Below are 22,080 nucleotides of genomic sequence, written 5' to 3'. Positions count from 1 at the left end.
TCTGTAGATTCACCAGGCGTCCATTAATTCCCACCTACTCTTCTGCTCTGAGAACCAAGAACCTCAGTTGCTAACACCAAGGATCAGTGAAAATAACCTGTTCCCCGTCAGTTGTTGGCTGGCTCAAAAATCCATACCCTCAGAGATGAGAAACTTAGAAGGTAAGAAGGACAGTGGCATTAGCTCAGGGGGTGGGTAACACAGTGAAAAGACACAAGTGCATGGATTTCTGTTTTAGGGACCTGCTAGCTTTTCTGTGATAATGAGCACCTCATTCCAAAGCACATCCTCACTTCTAGGTAACTCACAAAGGCCTGGATCCATCACAAGAAGGGTCAGGTGAAACAAGAGGAAACAAAACACCACCATCAATGAAAACCTCTGTGCTGTACCAGCAGGAGGCCAGCTGTGTATTACCCCTTTATGTTATGAACAGCTGCTTTTTAAAAAAATTATGTAGTTCCCCTCCACCAGTGTGTGGTCTATCTGGTACATACCAGTGTGAAAGTGCCCAGACCTACCTGATTAGTAGACTTCATGAGGATGTAATTAGTGACCTTTCCAAAGGGCAGCCCCAGGTTAATGACATCATTCTCGGTGCAGCTTCCCTCCGGCAGATTGCAGATGTGTACCACGCGGCCAGCACCCGTTTTCCGCTGCGCAAACGGGGACAAAGAGCAGTGGTGTGGTCTTCAAAAGACATTTCCTCCTTGCCCTCTGTCTATTCTAGATGCTCCTATTGGCTATCTTCCCCCAAATAATGATCAAAAAACTATAATTTACAAAATGAATGCAGAAAAATAATCCATTTGCAGAGATATATAAAACATTGATTTTATGCCATCTCTTTACAAAAAAGATTCGTAACAATTTTAACGAGAAATCACATCCAGGGCTGTCGAAGAGATAAGGAAATGGGCATAACATATGTTGCTGGTGGGAGGTTGTGTATCTACAATCTTCTGAGAAGATACTTCAGCATATTGAATAAAACTTAAAATATATATAGCACAGGATCCTGCCATCCCATTTTTGGAAATCTAGCCTACAGAAATAAATACACCAATATGTAAATACTTATGTACAAGGACATTTATTGCAGTTAATTTATTATATTTCTAAGGGACCCATGAAATGAAAATCTTGCCCATCAAAAATCTGTGCTGTGTCTGGTGTCAGGGCATGTGAGAAATCTTAACCAGTTAGAAACATTTTTTATGTGTGGTATTCTTTTGCAAATATTTGAGTTAGGGTAGTTCAGTCTACTTTCCTTTCTGTCACTGAACTAAAGTATCTTTTTGTTAAACTCAACTAGGTTCAAAATCATATTTGATTCATAAAGGGTGTGGGGTTATTTGTATAATCACTCTACTCTATCCTTGAACAGTTCATATAAACATGGCTATTATTTGCCTGACGTCCCATGGGAACTCTGGACGATGGGGGAGAAGGGGTGAGAGGAAGGCAGAATACGGTCTAGGTGGTACTCTTCTAGAGTAAAATCTGTCCACCGGGGTCACAGACAATCCTGAGTGCCTTGGATCAGACAGCCTGATGCCTTATGCTAATTCCCAACCTGGGTTCTCTAAGAAGTCCAAGTCCTGAAGGGTCTTTGAAGGTAATATATCAAGGAAGGATTGTTATTTTTGACATTTAAAAAACCGGAGTTGAGGGACTTCCCTGGCGGTCCAGTGGTTCAGACTTCGCCTTCCAATGCAGGGGGTGTGGGTTTGATCCCTGGTCAGGGAGCTAAGATCCCACATGCCCGGCGGCCAAAACACCAAAGCATAAAACAGAAGCAATATTGTAACAAATTCAATAAAGACTTTAAAAAATGTAAAAACAAACAAACAAAAGAACCTGAGTTGAGATCATACTTTGAGTTTCTTTACTGAGATGCTCATCTTGGTTAGATCCTTACCCTGATGAGAAAGTCTGTTTGGTGTGTCTGTGTTTTTCGATTCATAAAAATGGGGAGCTAGTTAATTACTCACTAATGTAAGTACTTTGGCAGATACAGTACTTTTGCCAAACATGCAATGCAGGACAGGTGCTGCTCGAGGTAGGAGTAATAACTGAAAACAGTTTGGGCTGTAAAAAGCACACGACTTCCTGATGTAGCGAAAGAACCTGATCTTGGAAGACAGAGGGCTGGGTTTCAGTCCCAGCTCAGCGACCAATTAGGTACATGACAAGGACAAACTAGTTTTCCTTTCTGGGCCTTAGCTCCCCAGTGTCTGGAATGAGGAAGTTAGTCTATACGTCTTAAGTCCTCTCCAGATGTAAAATATCCATGCTTATGTGGCTCAGAGTTCTAAAATCCCACTCCTCTCAGAAGCCTTGCCAAGCTAAACCCTAAGATCCAGGTTAATGATAAGTTTCCCCAACTGTGTTGGGCAAAAACAGGAAGTCTGTGTTTTTCCCACTCCCTGTCCCAATGAATGTAATGTTTGTCCTCCCACTCTGTGTGCTCAGCCATTTCAGCATGCATGCATATGAGCACAAGCACGGCCATTGTTCAGACAGGCCTGTATGTGTTGGTGCTGGTTTCATCTTTACAGGGTTCAAGATAAGCTCCAAGCAGTGAACACCTTGCCAATGTGCTCTGCCCTGAGAAAGACTCTGCTCCCTGAAAGAACGACAGGAGTTGAGATCATATACTGAGATAAACTAAAGACACGTGGGAACGCTGCCTCTCTGAGGACAGACACACATCAGGTGTGTGACGCCTCACGGTCTTCAGGCACCAGTGCCAGGCCAGTGGGAATATCAGACAGACCTGGGTCTGTGTCCCTGCTCCCCAGTGACTACCGTGGGCAAGTTACTGAATTTCTCCAAGCCTGAGTTTGTTTGTCTATAAACCAGGGAAAATAAACATTGATTCCACAGGACCGTTTAGAAGACAAAAATGCCACAATGTATGTAAAGTGCCTTTGTGCAAGGCCTGGCATCAGCAGGCTTCTATAAATAAATATTTGTCTCCTTCTTTCCTCCAACGGTTAAAGGATGTGCTATGATGCTCCTGGACTGGGAAAAAAAAGTAACTGTACTGTGATTATGTAAGAGAAAGTCTGTGTTCTTAGGAAATTCATGCTGATGTAGTTAGGAGTGAAGAGGTACCATGTCTCCAATGGTTCAGGAGAAATATGCATAGATCATTAGATGGATGGATGGATGGATGGATGAACAGATAAAGACAGAGATGGTTGGATAGACAGATGATAAAGAGACAAAGACAGAAGAGACACAGAGAGAGAATGATGAAGTAAATGGGCCAAAATGTAAAAAAAGTAGTAAATCTAGGCAAAAGGTATATGTGGGGGGAGTGTTCCTTATACCTTTCTTGCAACTTTTCTGTAAGTCTGAATTATATTAAAATTAAAAGTTACTAAAATAAATTTTAAAAGATGTGCTCTGGGGCAGAAGAGCAGCTGGGTTTAGAGAGAATTGTGAGACCTGGTGTTGATGGGCTCCGCTAACATCCCACCTGATGGTCTGCCTGCTGAGCTCCCAGGAGGCACACATGCGACAGTGCATTTGGAACTTCCCAGTCCAAGGTCAAATCTCTAAGAGAGCTAAGGCATCTGGGCTGTAACTGAAGCCCTCATTACTAACCTAAGGGGACAATCATCCTTCACCAGCCCGGAGGACACTTCAGTCAGCTCGTAGACCAGCATGACCCGAATGCCCCTACGTGCAATCAGGCGCCTGGGCTGTACATTTTCACAGGCTGGGGTCACTCATTTAAAACCAGATGCTGCTTCTAATGGTTCATGCAGCCGAGTCCAAGACCTCTCAAGTCACCCACAAATCTTTTATAGATGGGTGGAAATGTGAAAAGAGCAGACTTGTGTAGGAAGATTCTGAGACCTTTCAATGCCCTCCGATGCAGGTGGGAACAGGCTTCGCAGATGAGTTCAAAGGACAGCCCCAGTTCACATAACTCACAGAGTTGCAATAAAAATGTGGCTCAGGGCAAGAGGCCTGCGGGGTGAGAGAAATCTCTCAAAGTGCTTCTTAGAGCTACGAAATGTAGATTCGATCTTCAATAAACAATTTTCTCTGCTCCAGCCTGATCTCCGTTAGATGTGACCTAATTTCCTCTGGCACACAGTCTGTGGGCCTCTGCTGGGTTTGTGCTAAACAAACCTGAGGACAGACACGGGGCAAATGTTTATTTCTCATGGTGTTGATTTCGAACATACTATGCAGAGAGTGGATGGGCATGAGTTCCAAAGCTATGGACCTTGGTGTAACTTGGAGGATAGAAAGATGTCTTTATTGATACTTTCAAATATTTTATAAAGCATATTAGCTTTGACTTAGAGAAAATCTACTTTTATTGGTGCCAGATTGCCTATGGGTCTTGGGTGGCTCATGTGATGAGCAACTTCAACATTACTGTAAACTTTAGAGTCATGGAACCTTAAAACCAGGAGGTCATCTGGTCCACACTCATCAATGTGTATGCAGACACTGATGCCTGGGAGAAGGTAAGGAACTTAATCTGCGGGCAATGAAGTAGGGGTAGATGTGTGATAACAGCTCTCACTGAAAAACCAATCAATCGCAGACTTGATAAATTACGGTAAACGTATACAACAGACGGTATTACAACATCTGATAGTGTTTTATGTTCAGTTGTGAAAAGATGTCTATAAATCAATTAAAATATGTCTTGAGAGTTTATGTTAAGTGAAAAAAAACCAAGTTGCACAACAGATGATATGGGGTAATCTGACTTTCCCCAAAATATATACTTTTAGTACACTAGCTAGAGATAGATAGCTACAGGCAAAGACATTTACCTTTGGCTTTCTCTGCAGGGTTAGATTTTCTATTTTTTATATCTCTGTTACCGTTTAAAATTTTTTACATCATTTTACTGGTTTTGCAACAAGAAAAAATAATTCAGATTTGTAAAAAGAAAAGGAAAAAACCCAGAAAACAAAACCCACCCAGGTCTCCTGTTTCCCCACTCTTTGCTCTCTTCGAAAATGTACAAGGTGACCCCTGCCCAGGGGACAAGAGCGAGGACAGAGCTGGAATGGTGAGGGAGGGTGCCACGTCAGTTAAAAACTCTCCACGCTCTTTGGCGGTCAGGAGACCAGAGTGCTCTGAGCCACGGACCCAGAAGGCCAAGCTGGACAGACAGATGTTCAAGAAACAGCCAGCAATCTGAGGGACAACCTATGATTTAAACCTCTGGTCTTTCACAAACATTTCTATTTTCCTGTGCCTCAGTTTCCTTATTTATACACGTTCTCTGGTGTGCAGGGTCCTGGTGAGAAAGAAACTATAAAAACAATGTGTATCGTCCCAGGCCAGGGAGGCCCCGTCTGAGGCACCAGCACTAAATAAACTCCAAGGTGGCTGTGAAAACTACAAGGCGGTTTTACGGGGACAGCCAGCAGGCAAAGTGCATCTCAGGCAGGGCAAGAAAACGATTTACAGCCTGAGAAGGCCCCTATGGCCCCTTCTAGAAACCTGATTACTCTGTTTATGACAACTCAGGCAGCAAAGGAAAAAGTGCGTCTGCTCTGTCAAATGGCAGAAGCTTAAGTGAAAGTGAATGCTCCTCTCCCAGGACCCTGGGGCTGGAGGACCCTGGGGCTGGAGGGGACAGACACAAAGCACCCACCCTCGGCAAACGCAGCACACGACTGTCACTTCAGTGCCCCATCTCTGTCAGAAATAAACATGGAAACGAAGGGCTTGCATTCCCACCGAGCTGAGACAAACGTAAATTCAGCCAAGCCTGGGCTTGGGGGAGGCGGTAGATGCGTCATGTGGTCATTATAGATTTCGTGGCAGTTCAGATACCCTCTGAAGCCTCAGTCATGACACGGAGCCCCCTGTCACTGTGTTCCCCTGCTTAAAAACAGAGGGCTTTAGAAGGAAGAACTGCTCTTTGCTCCACAAACAATAGTGATATGACAATGGCTGAGTCCTGGCTGTTCCGGCTTTTACTCAACAAAATGTGTTTCTGAAAAGACTCATGTAATTGGAATCAGGCAGAAAAAGTCCTGACACTGGACTGGAACACACTTCCGGAGGAAAAGGCATCAAAGCCTTTACGGGTTCTCTATGGTAGCTGGAAGCGGGGAAGTGGGAGGAATTTCACTGTCCTCCTTAAAATTTTATTTTCTGTTTGAATTTTCACAAAAAGCATAAATATGTAAACAGAAAAAACCAATAGAATGCAAAAGGAGCTCGCTGGCCACTCATGGAGCCCAGAAAAGCATGCCCTGGTAACACAGTAACCACCCCTTGATGTATCTACTTATCTTGGGAGGTCAGCATTTGTAGGCAGAAAAAACCCAATAATTTTTCTGAGGAACTCTCCTACTACTTAAAGGAGCTTCGCAGAGCATCGTAGCAGATTCATCAGCTCTTCATTTCTCGGCTTTTCTCCAGAGGTCAATATTTTTGGATTTCAGGTTTTTCCAAAGTGACATACCCACATTCGATAGCATTTGCCAGAAATGGCAACAAGAGGACCAGAAGCCGACAGAAGGATGTGAACATCTAGGCACTGATGATGCAGGGAGTGGCTGGGGCAAACTGTGTCCTCATCCCCCAGATTATCCTTGGGAAGCTCACGTGACCAGCAAGGCTTCGCAGAACTTGTAACGATAAAACCAGTCAGGTGAGAGCTCTTCACCTCCAATGGGTGTATAGAAATGCCTCCAAATGTCGGGTTCATCTTGGGTGACGCTGTCACGGTACAGGAAAATTCGGATGCTGGGTCTGATGGCCTTTTCACCTTTTGCTCCACGGCTGCTGGCCAAAGCCTGAGAAGTCCTCATCACCCCAGGCAGCCTCAGAGCCTGCTAAGCAGCTTGTGGAGTGCGAGTGGGGGAGGAGGGAACTTACTAATGAGAGAATCATCACGAGGGAGAGAACTCAGAGACCCTCAGAGCCGGGTAGCAGCACTTAGCGGTTAAAAATGAGGCTTCTAGATAGAGCCGGGTTCCCTGGGTTCAAATCCCAGTGCTGCCATTTACCAGCTGTGTGACCTTAGGCAGGTTACTTAGTGTCTCTGTGCCTCAGTTTCCTCCCCTCACAGAGTTGTCTGGAGGATTAAATGAGCTCATACATACAAAAAAATGCTAAGAATGTGTTGGACACTATGTAAATGTGCTATTATGATCATATCCGACAACGTCTGGGCTCTCCATCACCTTCCTGCTGCTGCCAGTGCTGAAAGCAAAATGTTCCTTGTGTTGCTTCTCAGGCTCAAGCCAGAGGAATGCCCATCTCTAGGCGTCTGGAGGAAACTGTACTCATGAATGGTCACGAGTCAGCAGATCGCTCGTGCCTGCCCCTCACCTAAGTAAAGCCCTTCCGCGGGAGCCTCTCAGCATCTCTCGGGGTGGGGAGGGCAGATATGACTACAGAGATTCCCAGACAGATTCGCACAGGAGGTACGCTGACACTGAGACCGGCCCCAAATCACATGACCAGCAGACAGAGCTGGCCTTAGCATAGGTTTCCCCACAGCAGGCTAAACAGACTCGTTACTCAATAATAGCCATTATTACTTCTTACACACTGCACGGTTCACAAAGCATTGTCAACTACACGGTCTCATTTGACCCTCACAAGGGCAGGACAATGCTGGTCTACCCTCAGACCATCGAATCAGGAGACTGTGCTCAAATGGCCACATAAGATGTTCCAAGATTAGAGGCATAATCAGAAGGATCACAAGCCAAGTGAAAACCTAACTTCAAAAGTCATTATTAGGGGAGTATTTTCCCGATTTAAGGAAATAGAGCCTCAGAGAAGTAAAGCCATTTGCCCAAGGCCTCTCAGCTTCAGGATCCGGAACTGGGACTTGAACTTAGGACCTCTTGCCTCCATATCCACAGCAAAGGGCCTCTGGTTCACTGGTCAGCGCCGGAGGACGCAGTTGAGGCACAGACAGACACAGAGTCACCCTGCCCTTGCCTCTCCTCGCCCCCTCAGCCCCTGCCCCTTCATAAAGGGACTCAGTTGACACGGACTCTCTTTCCTGTGCCCAGACCCCTGGCCCATCTGGCACCCAGCCCTGCCTCCCCTGTCTGGGTCACAGCGCCTTTCCGCTTAGTGCTGAGGTCTCAGAACTGGCTCCGTGGTCCACAGTGTGGGAAACAGGCCCTGGGGTAGGTGGTGCTGGAGCGGCCAGCGCCCCCATGGGACACGAGGTCAAGTCATCGGGCGTCTGACTCCAAGACAAATGCCAGGTTCACTGAACCCAGCCATTCTGCTCTCCTGGGACTGACCCCAAGCTGTCACTGACGGGCCGTGGCTCTCAGCCTGAAGACTGAAACCACAACATTCCTTCACACACGGGCTTGCAGACAGGGGCTCCCTCTTGAAGCACGTCTCCCCGAAACACAAATAAACAGACACAAACAAATGGAAATCTCGGCCCAGACAGGCCTCACTTCTCATCATGAACCTCTTCGCCTCCCTACTCACTCAGCCCCCAGGGTCTAAAACCTACACTTCTCTGCTTGCTCTTCCTAAGTTTTGCTCAAATGCCCCGACAGACACGTGGAAGGGACGGCACGTGGAGGCCCGCTCTGCTGAGCGCAAGAAGAAAGAGCCCGAAGCTGCTCACATCACGAATTGGAAAAATACAGGCACAGGCAAAACCACACAGACACACGCCCTCGAGCAGGGTTCAGCCGAACACAGTTTGCTTTACAGGTGGCTCTGCGGCTCCCACCCCCTTCCCCACATTTGCCAGGGAGGAAGAGAAGCTGGGCAGCTCCTGGAGGACCAGGCTACACGGAGGGGGAAAACTGAGCGGGGAGAGCGAGTTGTCACAATTGCTGGAAAAAGGAGGAATGAATCTTTAGAGCTTTGGGGGACGAAAGTGCCCGTTGTAGAGAGGAAGGAACACAAAACACAACTAAAAACGAAGTATTGATATTATGCAGACGTCACCATTTCCCCAAGGGGTCAAAAATACCATTAGTGCACGGTCCGTACTTTTCAAACACATTTTCTCTTTCTGTTCAAGTTTCAGAATTACCCACTCACAGGAAATGGTCCACTTCAATAAAATGTCCAAGTCTTAGAAAACACACAGCACACACACACACACACACACACACACACACACATACACACACACACACAAAACCCTCATACTTATTTTTTTCTAAACCAGTGCTGAATGCTAGAAAACCTTTGAGTGCATTCAATTTTAAGAAATTATGTCAGCTTTTTAATCTATGTGTTTCAACACCAGCTGGACTGAATTAAACAACTCTTTTTTTAAAAAAATATTCATCCATTTATTTATTTATTTGGCTGTGCCGGGTCCCAGTCGTGGCATGTGGGATCTCCAGTTGAGGCATGCAAACTCCCAGCTGTGGCACACAGGATCCAGTTCCCTGACCAGGGACCGAACCCAGGCCCCCTGCCTGTGGACCACCAGGGAAAACCCTGAATTAAACAACTCTTGACCTCTGCTTTCCTACTCTGCACTAAGCCGCATCTGTGCCAGCTTCAACCCAGCCCCTTCTGTACCTCTACACCCAGGCAGAGCAGGTAATACAAATGCGTTGATGATGACAAATGACAGCAGAGAAAATGCTTCTGTACTCACATTTGTCCCTGGGGAAGCTGAAGGGAATGCGGGATTTGACTGAGTAAATGACCTTGCAGGAATGGCCGCATATGATGTTCCAAGATTTGAGGAGTAATCTAAACGGTAAATTACACAAAACTGGGTGAAAACCTAGTCATTTCCTTGACCTTCAAAAGTCATTATTTATGGATATGTGCAAGAGTAATGTTCCTCCTACTTAAAACTAAAAATGACTTTTTTACCAAATGTTCTTTTAAAAAAAATATTAAATTTAGCTTTTCTTTCTTGAAATAAATCATTCTTTTTCATAAATGTTTAAAAGTCGTAAGGCAAACATAATAAAATAACTGGTTTAAGCCCCCCAAAATAAAGTCATTATTAGGACAGAAGTGGGAAGAGAAAAGTGAAAATTCCATTTTAACACAGTGATTAGTGATTGGCATGATTATACTTCTGGGCATGTTGATAACCAGCAAAGCTTCACATCTAAAACACGTAGAAAACACTGAGGAGGCCAGAGAGCAGGCCCAATGCATTTTAGCATCTTGGGATCTGTTTCCTTTATAGACGTGTCCACAAAGGCACATCGGGGACATTTGGTTATTAAATATGGGGAGTAAATGTCAAATAGATAGCTAGTGGGAAGCAGCCGCATAGCACAGGGAGATCAGCTTGGTGCTGTGTGTCCACCTAGAGGGGTGGGATAGGGAGGGTGGGAGGGAGACGCAAGAGGCAGGAGATATGGGGATATATGTATATGTAGAGCTGATTCACTTTGTTATACAGCAGAAACTAACACACCATTGTAAAGCAATTATACTCCAATAAAGATGTTAAATAAATAAATAAATAAAGGTGGGGAGTAAGAAGCCTTTGGAAAACTGATTTCTGCTTCAAGCTGCTGATCTGTGGGGCCCTTTCTCACCTTCGTTCCCAGCAGGGTTATAAACGGCTGTGCTGTTGGGAGAGGCACACAGTGTTCCCTCTGCAGAACCGAGTACACACCGGACAGCGGCGCTGGAGAGGGGTGAAAAAGGGGAACCAGTTACTCAATAAGTTAAACAAAGAATTGCCATGTGACCCAGAAATTCCACTCCAAGGCTTAGACCCCAAATAGCAGAAAATAAATGTTCAAACAGAGATGTTCACAGCAGCCCTATTCATAATAACCAAAAGGTAGAAACACCCCAAATACAGATCAAAAGATGAATGGATAAACAAAATGTTTATATATATATATATATATATATATATATATATATATAATATTATTCAGCCATAAAAAGGCTACATACGCTACAATGTGGGTGAACCTTGAAAATATTATGCTAAGTGAAAAAGCCAGTCACAAAAGGTCACGTGTTATATGATTCTATTCATATTCAATGTTCAGAAGAAGCAAATCCATGAAGACAGAAAGCAGAGTAGTGGTTGCCAGGGGCTGGGGGTAGGGAGGGGGAATGGGAGTGACTGTCTAATGGGTATAAGTTTCCTCTGGGGGTGATGAAAATGTTCTGGAACTAGAGACTGGTAGTATTTGCAAAACCTTGTGAATGTGCTAAATACCATTGAATTGTACACCTTAAAATGGTTAAAATGGTGAGTCTTATGTGAGTTTTATCACAATAAAAAAATGGGGAGCCAGAAAAGAAATGCCTTTTTAAAATCACTTTTTTAAATTATGGCAAAATACACATAACATAAAACTTACCATCTTAACCATTTTTAAGTGTACGGATCAGTGGCATTGAGTACATTCACACTGTTTGGCAACCATCGCTACCCTCCATCTTCCGAAGAACTCTTTCCCATCTTGTAAAACGGAAACTCTGTACTACCTCCCCAGCCCCTTCTCCCCGCCCCTGGCAGCCACCCTTCTACTTTCTGTCTCTATGAACCTGACGACTCTCAGTACTTCCTGGAAGTGGAATCACACAGCATTTGTCCTTTTGTGACTGGCGTATCTCACTTAGAGTAACGTCCTCAAGGTTCACCCATGTTGTTGCCTGTGTCAGAAATTCCTTCCTTTTGAAGGCTGAATAATATTCCACTGTAAACACAGACCACATGTGTTTATCTATTTACCTGGCCTGGACATTTGGGTTGCTTCTACCTGTTGGTTACTGCAAATAAGGAAGGGAGGCCTTTTGGATGAGCTCATTTCAAAACACTTAACCCCATCCTCTGTTCTACATCCCTGGGCCCAGGCTCCTCTCTTCTGTGTGGGTATCTGGAACCCCTTCCTCACTGGTCTCCCCGAGTCTGCCTTTGCCCCCACCACCTATTCTCAGCATGGCAGCCAGGGTCCCAGTCAGTGAAGCCAGAGCACATCCCTTCTCTGCTCAGCCCTCCAGCGCTCCAGTCCCATTCAAATCAAAAGTGAAAGTCCTCTACACAAGCCCGAGTCCTCAGGATGGGGCCCCACTACTTCCCTGGCTCCTCCCCCCAGGTATTCTACACTGCTCACACTGATGCTGCCTGAGCATCCTTGGACCACGCCAGGGCCCTCAAACTCGCTGTTCCTTCTGCTGGGAGTGCATGTCCCCCAGACGGCCACGGTTCATTCCATGCCCTCCTGGGATGTCCTCAGTGAGGCCTTCCCACCACCAGGCCCTCTGAGTGCGTACACACACACACACACACACACACACACACACACACACTTCGTGCCTCTGCCCTGATGCCGTTTTCTGCTTAGCGTTTACCACCAGAGATGCTATAGAGTTCACCAGTTTATCATCTGACGCTGCCCCACCCCCCTGCCATTAAGTGTAAAGCTCCTTGAGAACAGGGATTTGCTTGTTTTGTCCTCTGCTCTTTCCCCAGCAACAACAAAGCAAGGCACACAGTAAGTGCTCAGTGAATGTGCGCTGAGTGCGTGCATGAACCTGTCCTCCTGGACAGCACTTACTTTTCAGAGAAGAGCAGGCATTTCTGAGCATGGAGTTTCCCTTTTACATGCAGCTCCCAGTCCTAGGCCAGAAGGAAAGAAAAATGACCGAAGGAGAACTGAGCCCCCAGGAAGGCAGTGGACGAGCACAGGCTTCCTCCTAAGGGAAGGGAGGGCAGAGTGCCCAGATGCTGGACCAGCCCTGCTGATGCCTCTCCCTCCCCTGCTCCCCTCCCATCCAGGCTCCTCCCCCGTTCCTGCCTCCCTAACCAGCCGTCGTCATCATCATCATCATCGTCATCATGGGCCTCCACCTGCACATCCCATGCCTATCTTGGACAGGAGCCCAGATTCACAAGTTCGATTTCCTCTTCCCCTCTCCGGGGGCCCCTGGTCCCACCACACCTCCGATGTACTTCCATATGAGAATCTGGCAGGTGGACTCCCAGGGAGTTGCAAAGCCTCAGAAAAGACTTCTGAGAGACAAAATCCTCCATCACCTCCCACGTTAGCCGGCCCCCTCCTGAGACAGGAGGTGAGAGGGTATGGTCCACCCAAGTGACAGGGATGCGTTTGCATGACATAACCCAAGCAGGGGTGAATGACACACTGTGGTGTGTTGCCCGCTAAACAAGGATTACTGTGCTCTGCAGACAAGATGAGAGACAAGAGGCCGTACAGCTCAGTGATAAGAGGCACAGGCTCTGGGAGGGTCAGACCCACGTTTGAATCTCCACTCTACCACTTTCTGGCTATGGGGCCCTGGACAAGTTATTTCATCTCTCTGGGCCTCAGTTTTTGCATCTGTAAAATGAGTATAATAATAGTATCTACCTTGGAGAGTTACCACTGACACAGAGAAAGGGTTTAATATATGCTAACTGCAATTATTATTGCTTTGGAATATTTCACTGCATCATCAGTACATCTTGGGGGAAAATTTATACTACCACGGACTTTTGTTTGCAGGGGCCCAAAGCACTTTACAACCACTGAAAAGGTGTAATAAGGCTCTACCTCCATTTTGCAGATGCAGAAGCTGAGGCCCCTCTATAACAATTTGTCTAGGTCCCACCTGAGAATTACTCCCTTGCCCAACTCAGAATTCTGCTAACACTTTCCCCCTTTTGTACTCAGTACAGTATACCTTCTCAAGGCATGTAGACAAGGAGGCAGAGGCTAATTCCTGAGTCCCTTTTCCATAACCCAAGTGGGGTCAATTGGTCCTCCACTCACCCTCATCTCTCACCTGTAACCATGGGTAAGAATCTCTTATTTGCCTTAAAGCAAGGGACTGGCCCTGATACATTTCTGAAATTCCTTCTGGTTCTAACACCTAGGCTTTTCGTCAAGGGTACTGATGACAAAATTCTGTTACCCAGTCCCCAAATGTCATAGTTCCTGGCCTGTGAGCAGCAGGAGTTGGGCTGTGGTGGCGAGCCCACAAGGCTCCAGCTGTGGCTCCCAGCCGGTCCTGGATGACTCACCTTCAAATCAAACACCTTCTTGTCGCAGATGCTACAGACGTGGGGCAGGTGGAGGGGGGTCACACCGTGAAAGTCATTCAGCTCATGTGCCTGCAAGGGCTGCACAGACAGCATCGCCTGCTCCTCCGTGGCCCGCCGCCAGGCTCCGCTGAAACCCTGTTTGCTGTTGTTGAGCCGACCCCCAAAGGAAGGAGGGGTCCTGTCTGGGGTGGGCTCCTCGGGGTCATACAGCTCATAGGGCTGGCTGGGGGCTGGAGGCCACAGGTTGGGGACTGTTCTAAGATCGGGCTTGCTTTGGCCAGAGAATCCATGGGGGCTCTCCCACTGGCTGTTCGGACCCTGCAGCAGCGGACCTACCTCGCCTTTCAAGCCCCCGGCCGGCTCAGCCGCAAATCCACCTGCCACCTGTGACCCTTGGGCGTTGGGTCCGTAGAAGTCCGTGGGAAAGGCGGCTTGGCCATCTTGCCCTGAGTGGCTGTAGTGCCCTTCATAGGTCACGCCGCCCGAGGTAGAGGCTGAGGCTGGCAGGAAACTGGGCTGACCATCAGTTTCAGAGCCATATGCCTGGCCCGAGTTGGCTTTGCCATACTCGTAGAATCCCGCAGCAGCAGGGGCGGGCCCAGTCTTGCCAATGTCCAAGATGACTGCTGGCTGGGCAGGGGTCTGAGGCATGACCCCGCTGAAAGGGTGCATCACAATGGCATTGGGGGGCTGGCTGGGGAGGCTTACAGAGGGCCCTGGGCCTCGTGTCTGGCCCTGGGGCGAGAAGGCAATTGCATTAGAGGGAAACCGGGCACTGGGCATGGTTGCTGCGTGTTGGGGCACCCCGGTGTGGCCATGGGGGGAGCTGATCATGGACGGATGCCTCAACTGGTTGAAGAGAGGCTGGGACATGGCCACTTTGGAGAGGACTTGGTTCAGGACGGTGGCGGCCGCGGTGTTGTTGGTGACGGCCGTCTGTGCCAGCTTTAGCCGGTGGAGGGTGAGCTGAGCTTGCAGCTGAGCCAGCTGGAGGCTCGCGGGCGAAGGAAGCAGCGGGTTTGGGTTACTGACCGAGAACGGGGTCTTGTCCAGGAGCTTGGCGGCACTGCAGGGAGATAAAGGTCTAGATGCACAGCTGTTTTCCACCCAGGGGGGCAACAGGCTGTTTGTTTGCTCATCCGTGGCCCCTCCCATACAAACAAGACCCTCCCACACAGGCCCCACATGTAATCGAGTCTGCAAAAACCTATGCTTATACACATCAATTAAACAATTATTTAAAAACTCCAACAGAAAAATTCTTGTATGGTATAATGTTCAATCTCACTGGTAATCAAAGAGATACAAGTTAAACCATTAGAAACAAATATTTGCCTAGCAAAGTAGCAAATATATATATATATATATATACACGTATAAATAACTATATAGCCACATATATATCTCACAGCACTCAGTGCTGGTGAGGTAAAGCAGAATGGATACGATATCAATGATAGTCTAAACTCGTGTGACTTTGTCCAAAGGTAGTCTGGCGACATGCATTCATTACAGCCATACTCTTTGACCCAATAATTCAATTCTATAAATCTAGCCTAAGAAAATGAGCTAAAATGCAGACAAAACTTGATACCCGAAGATGTTTAATGATACTACATTATTTAAGAGTCCAACGTTGAAAGTTACAAATAACTGATAATAGTAGGGAGGGGAGTTTTAAAGTGAGCAAATTATAACATATTTATAGAATGAAATGTTCAGTAACCATTCACTACTGGTGCGTACATTTCTATTGTATTATGTAATATTTAAGACATTCAAAAAAGTGTTCCCGGGCTTCCCTGGTGGCGCAGTGGTTGGGAGTCCTCCTGCCGATGTGGGGGACACGGGTTCGTGCCCCGGTCCGGGAAGATCCCACATGCCGCGGAGCGGCTGGGCCCGTGGGCCATGGCCGCTGGGCCTGCGCGTCCAGAGCCTGTGCTCCGCAACGGGAGGGGCCACGGCAGTGAGAGGCCCGCGTAACGCAAAAAAACCCAAAACAAACAAAAAAGTGTTCCCATCATCAAGCTTAAGACAGAAAACATGCCACCACACTAAGTCCTCCTTGGGTATCTGCTCTTCCATCCTCATCCCACACTCATCCTTGCCGGTCATAGGCTCCATTTTGAATTTGGTAAGTTCATCATTTACAAAGAAAACAAAAATTAGTGACACGAGAAAAATCCATAGACTCTAATGTTAAATGAAAATAGTAGTCTTCAAAATTGCACACAGAGTGAATTGTGTGTGTATTTTTGTGCAAACACATTTTCATCCTTGTCCTCATTTCACAACCAAAAGCAACAAGAATCATTTGCCCCTCAGTTCACTCTCAAACCCAACTAGCACAGGAAACAATCAAAAAATTACAAGTGAAGAATCTGAATTTGAGATCATAGGCAGTGGTGGGCTCTCACAGAATCTTCTTTCAGGGGTGTTCTGTCTGACACGTGCCTTTCACGTGACCCCTGTTGGTTGGTTACGGTGTTTTCTAGACCAAAAACCAGGACCCGTGGACTAGAAAGGGAACAGACTTTCCCAGAAAATCTGGGACACGTGGTTACCATTGTCAGGGCTCTTTTGTAAGACCCTATACTTCCTGGTCTTAAAGTCCCCTTCCGAGGAGTGGGTGCAATCAGGAAATGTGTTTGGGATGTTGATAAACTGGAATTCTCAGGACATTTTAATGGGAAGAATGGGACCGTGCAATTGAGATTGGGATTGCCATGGACAGCCCAGACTGCACGTTCAGCATGTCTACGGCAGTGTGGGATAGAAACTGCAAAGCTGGGACACTTTAGACAAGGTGTCCACTGTCACATGCTCTGTCCCATACAAGTCTGATGACAATGAAACAAAGGAGAAGGGCCAGAGGTAGGGACAGGCGAGGGAAAGAAGGGAGGTGTGTGGCATGTCACTCCTCTCCCACTTTGGGTTGGCGCATTACATTGGTCCGAGAGAATGAGGGGAGGCAGGTGGGGGAGGCAGGTGAGTGGGAGAGATTCTCACATTTACTGCGACACTGTGTGGCCAGTGCTTTGCCTATGTTATTTCATGGGATCTCGCCATTAGTCCTATGGGCTATGGGTAACCTCACCCCAGTTTTGCAGGGCAAGAACCTAAAGCTCAGAGAGATTAGGCGATCTACTTAACGAATACCCATCGTTGGTGAGTACAGACCAGGGAGTCAAACCCCAGCCAGGCTCTGCAAAGAAGAGAAGGGGCGCAAGTGGTTAAGTACACAGCTCCTCAGCCCTCTCCGAGGACTTCTTCATGGGCTGCTTCACTGTTTTGCCTGAAGTGAGTTCTCAGAACATTAGGCACACCCACATTCAAATTCAAGTACAAAACACACTTCGAAGCCAGACAAAAATGACTTTGTCTTACTCTTTCTCATTCTATGTGAGATCAAGAATTTGCTGTAAGTCATTAAAGAGACAGGACCTTCACCCAGCCAGCAGCCCTGCTGTGCTCCAAGGACAACACAGGCTGGCTGCTTTTAAGATACTGGGGGGCTGGTTAAAGGTCATGACAAACCTTTTCTCCTCTGGGTAGTTGTGCTGGTTGCAGCCAAGCCTTGGTGGCCCCAGTGTGGCCCGGGCACAGATCATGGCAGCAGCAGAGTTGCAGAAGTGCTAACTGTCCACGTAGGCAAGAATATGAAAGGAAAAGGAGGATGCTCTAGAGTCTGGTGATAGATTTCTACTTGCGTAGTATTAAGTAGCTGAGCTTTGGAGGAGCAATTAAGCTTAACTCAAAACCCTGCCCACACAGTGCCAACCCTTCCTACCAGGGCTGTCCTGCAACGCAGCCTGTCCTTGATAACAAGGCAATGATGAGGTGCCAACTTGGTTTCCATGAGAGAGTAAGACAAGGTTGGTTCTGTTTTTCCCAGAGAAGTCAACTGTATTTTCTAAGACTGTGTTCTGGGCTGGAGGGAGCTCTTGCTGGAGATTCCCCTTTGCCTCTGAAAGGACACGCAAGGAAGAGCTGTCTTTCCAACTAGGAGAGCCAACCTCGCTGGGTATTTGTAGGTCAGCCACGGGAAACGAGTGCTTTTCTGAGGACAGTCCAGGTTACAGAAGTTCACTCATTCACATGCAGCATGAATTAAGAAGACTGGCTAGATTTTCTTCCCAACTTCTGCTTTGCCTAGCAAATTCCTATTGTCCTTAACTTGAATCAACCTTGAATGGAAGTGATTTCACATGAATCATCAGAGCTAGATAACTTTATGAACCAAAGACCCTTCGATAAAAAATAAAAGGCACTTTATCCTACTTATAAAAAGCCTTAAAATTCTTAGATTATCAGCATTAATAACTTAAAATTCAGGTGCATATAACAATTACACTTCTGAGGCAAAAATTGGGGCATGTCATCTGACACCCTAAAGGATAGAACAGAGGTCACCCTCCCGTCTTCCTCGGTTTTCCACTGTCACATCACTGCCTTATATTGAAAATAACTGCTTATGTGCCTCTCTCCCTCCACTAAATGTAAGCTCCACCAGGGCAGGGAGCACGTCTCAGAGATTCTCGCATTTTCCGGGCACACTGCCTCGCACTTGGTGGGTACTTGGTAACCGCCACGAACAGAATGAAGAAGGAAGATAATGCATGCATTATAGGAAGGAGAACCTAAATATATGCAGAAAACAAATGGATTTTGCTGTTGTATACAGCTTACACTTCACTCAGGTACAGAGCCACTGGCCTAGGGAGCTGTCTACAATTCCCCATTCCAAAGCAAGAGTTCCAATACTCTCACTCCCTGTCCAAATCTAGGTTTTGAAATCAAATGGATAATCCCTGTGGTAGGCTGAATAATGAACACCCCCCCCAAAAAAAAAATCTCTACATCCTAATCCCCAGAACCTGTGAATCTTACCTAAAATGGTAAAGGGGACTGTACAGATGTGATTAAATTAAGGATCTTGAGATGGAGAGATTATCCTGGATTATCTGAGTTGACCCAATGTAATCACAAGAGTCCTTATAAAATAGAGGCAGGGGGATCAGAGTCAGAGAGAGAAGATATAAGGATGGAAGCAGAGTCAGAGAGGAGAAAAGATGCTATGCTGCTGGCTTGGAAGACAGGGGGAGGGGCCGTGAGCCACGGAAATGCAAGTGGTCTCTAGAAACTGGAAAAGACAAGGAAACGAAATTTCCCCTCCCGCCTCCAGAAGGAACCAGCCTTGCTGACACCCTGACTTTGGCCCCGTGAGACTGATTTTGGACTTCTGATCCCCAGAACTGTAAGAAATTTAAATTTAACTGTAAATTACTAAATTTGTGGTAACATGTTACAGAAGCAATAGGAAACTTATAAAATCCACCAAGAAAATTAGATGCAAAAGAGGCTTCCACTCAGAGAGGCAGCAGTGGGTGTGGGGACATTGGCTGGATCTTTCTGGTATGAAGTCTTGCCCCCAGAGATCCTGGGGAACACAGACCATCTGACCCAGGATCTGAACACCCTCTGGGAACTTAGCCAAGAGCCAGAAAAACCCAGAAGTCTCTTCCTTTTCCGAGTCACATTTCTCTAAGCAGCTGGAGCAATGGCAACCTGGGAGAATTACAGACCCTTAGCGATCAAGTCATCCACCCCTCTCATTAACAAAGAAAGTGATTTGCCCAAAGGCACACAGTTGGGTGGCAGTAAAACCTCAATGAAAACCCAGAGCTTTCAAACCAGCTTCTAGTGCCTGACAGAATAATAGCCTTGCCTCCAAAAGCCTTAAGTTCCAGAACTATCTATTTCATCACCAAATTATCATCTCCACCCATATTTCCCTGTGGTCCTCCCCTCTGTTCAGTGAGATGCTGACTACCTTCCATATGCAAGGCACTTGCTGAGCACTGGGGAGGTGCAGAGATACAGGCCCTTTCTGGAACCCCTGTCAGCTCCAGAAGTGAGAGCAGGGATGCCCCCTTGTCTGGGGAACAGGTGCGGGGCAGGGTTCTATGCACCTGCCACATCCTCTCTTCTTCTAGGTCTTGTGCAGCAGCTCTGTTTGCAGTCATATGGTCAAACCTCATCTCTGGGCAGGAGGGAGTGCAGCCCAGTCAGGCACATGACCTGGGCATCCGGCACAGAGCTAGAATACCTACCACACAACCCCACAGAGGGCTGGTCCACATTCGCAGAAGAAACAGCACAGCCGCTGATTCATCCAGGCCTCCACGAGGCTCACTTCCCCCAGGGCTGAGGTTTCTTTTCCTTTCCTGAGCCGTTAATTGTAACAAAGAATTCACAGTGCAAAAAAAAAAGAATTCACAGCGAGTAATTACATTAAAAACTTTGGTTCCCTGCTCACTTAGAAAGTTGGTTTTTTTGTTTGTTTTTTGGGTTTGTTTTTCAGTTAAAGCAGAATTTCTCTCAAGAGTTTTAGAAATAAAACACAACATAAAGGAGAATGAGTTGCCTTTATAATACTGGGAGATTTAGGAGCTCCAGATGAACACTGTTTCTAATGGTTTAATCCCATAGTGTCAAATGGATATGTGACATATTGCACCCCCTGGGACAGCCAACATCTGTCTCTAACCCTCACTCTTTGTCCCAAAGCTCTTTCACATTTTATTCTGAGTCCCCAGCAGGATGTCATGATGGATTAGTATTTGGGCACAAGAAGTGAGGCACTGTCCTTCTTCAGTTTGAGTCGGGGTGCTGGAAATTCAGCAAGACTTTTGTGACATAATCCATCCTGTTCTGAAAGGAAGGGAGGGTACCCATGACACAGACAGGGGCCGCAGGGCCTCTGCTCTGAAACAGACTCCAGCAAAGGGGCCAACGGGGCTTCACGAGTTTGATTCAGCCCACAGGGACTGAGCATCTATTCTGTGCCAGGCAAAGGTGCTAGAGATGGAAAAAGAGAAATCTTCCTGAAACCACAGGGGAGACAGGTCAACACAGAGAGGATGAATGTTCCGAGGTAAGCACAAAACAGTAAGGTACACCAGGAAGTGGTTCAAGCCTCAGACATTTCACAGAAATGTAACAAGTGAAAGAAAAGGCCAACTCAAGGGCCTTCCCTGAACTCTGAACAAAAACCTGCAAACATTCTGGGTTTATTCATCAACCTACAGATGCAAAGATGCATCAGCTGTTGGTGAAAGGCAGCTATAGGGTGAGCCGTGGTCAGAGACCCAGCTTCCGTCTGCCTGTTACTGGTTGTATGATGAGGGAAAGTCACTTAATTTTTCCAACCCTCAGAATTTTCCCATCTATGCAAGAAGAACAGTAATGTCCACCCAATGTGACCCAGTCCTGGACAGTCAGAGCCCCTGGCCACAGTGACTGGCTCAGGAATGGACACTCCCGGATACTGCTGGAGCTGTCAAGAGAGGGACACTTGTCTTCCTGTCAGGCCACGGCCAGGTTGCTAAACTGGCAGAATTTAAGCCACCACTTAAGGATGCCTGAGAATAAAGCCCACCCAAAGACACTGGCCTGGAGACAGGGGCACAGGCCACTCCTGAATGTCTGCATAGGGATGCCTCATGCCGGCTTCCCCTGGATCTGCTTGGACTTCTCTTTCCATGAACCAATGCATTTCCTTTATGTGCTTAATAAAAATAACAATGTAAAAAGAAAGCCAACCTACTTGAACCACCTGCATGGAATTCAGAGGGTTCCCTCCACGGCCTCACGTTGACTCAAGAGCCCCCTGTCACGCCCCAGCTCCTTCTGCAGAGGAGAATGACCATACGGACCCAGCGGCTGGAGGCGAGGGGCTACTCAGGGGACGCCCGGGCAGGCACTTTGGTGTATCTGCTGACCAGAGAGACCTGCTTCCTGGAGGTTCGGGAAACAGAACGCTCCTCCATCCTCAGTGGACTAAGGGCCCCGCACCGTGGTCACGAGGCCATGTATGAACAGGGTGCCAGGGGAGAGGCCCCGCAAGGGTGTGGGCTGCACGACTTTCTACAGGTTTGGAGAGCCGGCTCTGGCCACACAGGGGCTCCCGTGCGTGGGGACATAATGCCTCGGCCCTCACCTGGGAGCAGCTTCTAAGCCACGCCTTTCATTCCTCAGCACCTAACAAGCCATTTTTTGTTGTACTAAGAACTGGCTTTATTATGCAAGGCATT

General features: G+C 47.1%; 1 protein-coding gene across 1 annotated transcript in view; it reads right to left on the bottom strand.

Moving 5' to 3' along the window:
- Window positions 1-22,080, bottom strand: part of RBM20 (RNA binding motif protein 20) — a 206,315-nt gene that overhangs the window by 42,928 nt on the left and 141,307 nt on the right. The window contains exons 4-8 of the mRNA XM_032607597.1: window positions 13,964-15,050; window positions 12,498-12,559; window positions 10,512-10,603; window positions 9,605-9,702; window positions 522-665 (exon numbers count right to left, since the gene is read on the bottom strand). Coding sequence (XP_032463488.1) covers window positions 522-665; window positions 9,605-9,702; window positions 10,512-10,603; window positions 12,498-12,559; window positions 13,964-15,050 — 1,483 coding nt within the window. The remainder of the gene's footprint in view (window positions 1-521; window positions 666-9,604; window positions 9,703-10,511; window positions 10,604-12,497; window positions 12,560-13,963; window positions 15,051-22,080) is intronic.

Source organism: Phocoena sinus, chromosome 16, assembly GCF_008692025.1.
Source record: "Phocoena sinus isolate mPhoSin1 chromosome 16, mPhoSin1.pri, whole genome shotgun sequence".
Classification (NCBI taxonomy): domain Eukaryota; kingdom Metazoa; phylum Chordata; class Mammalia; order Artiodactyla; family Phocoenidae; genus Phocoena; species Phocoena sinus.
This window is presented reverse-complemented; position numbering and strand designations above follow the sequence as displayed.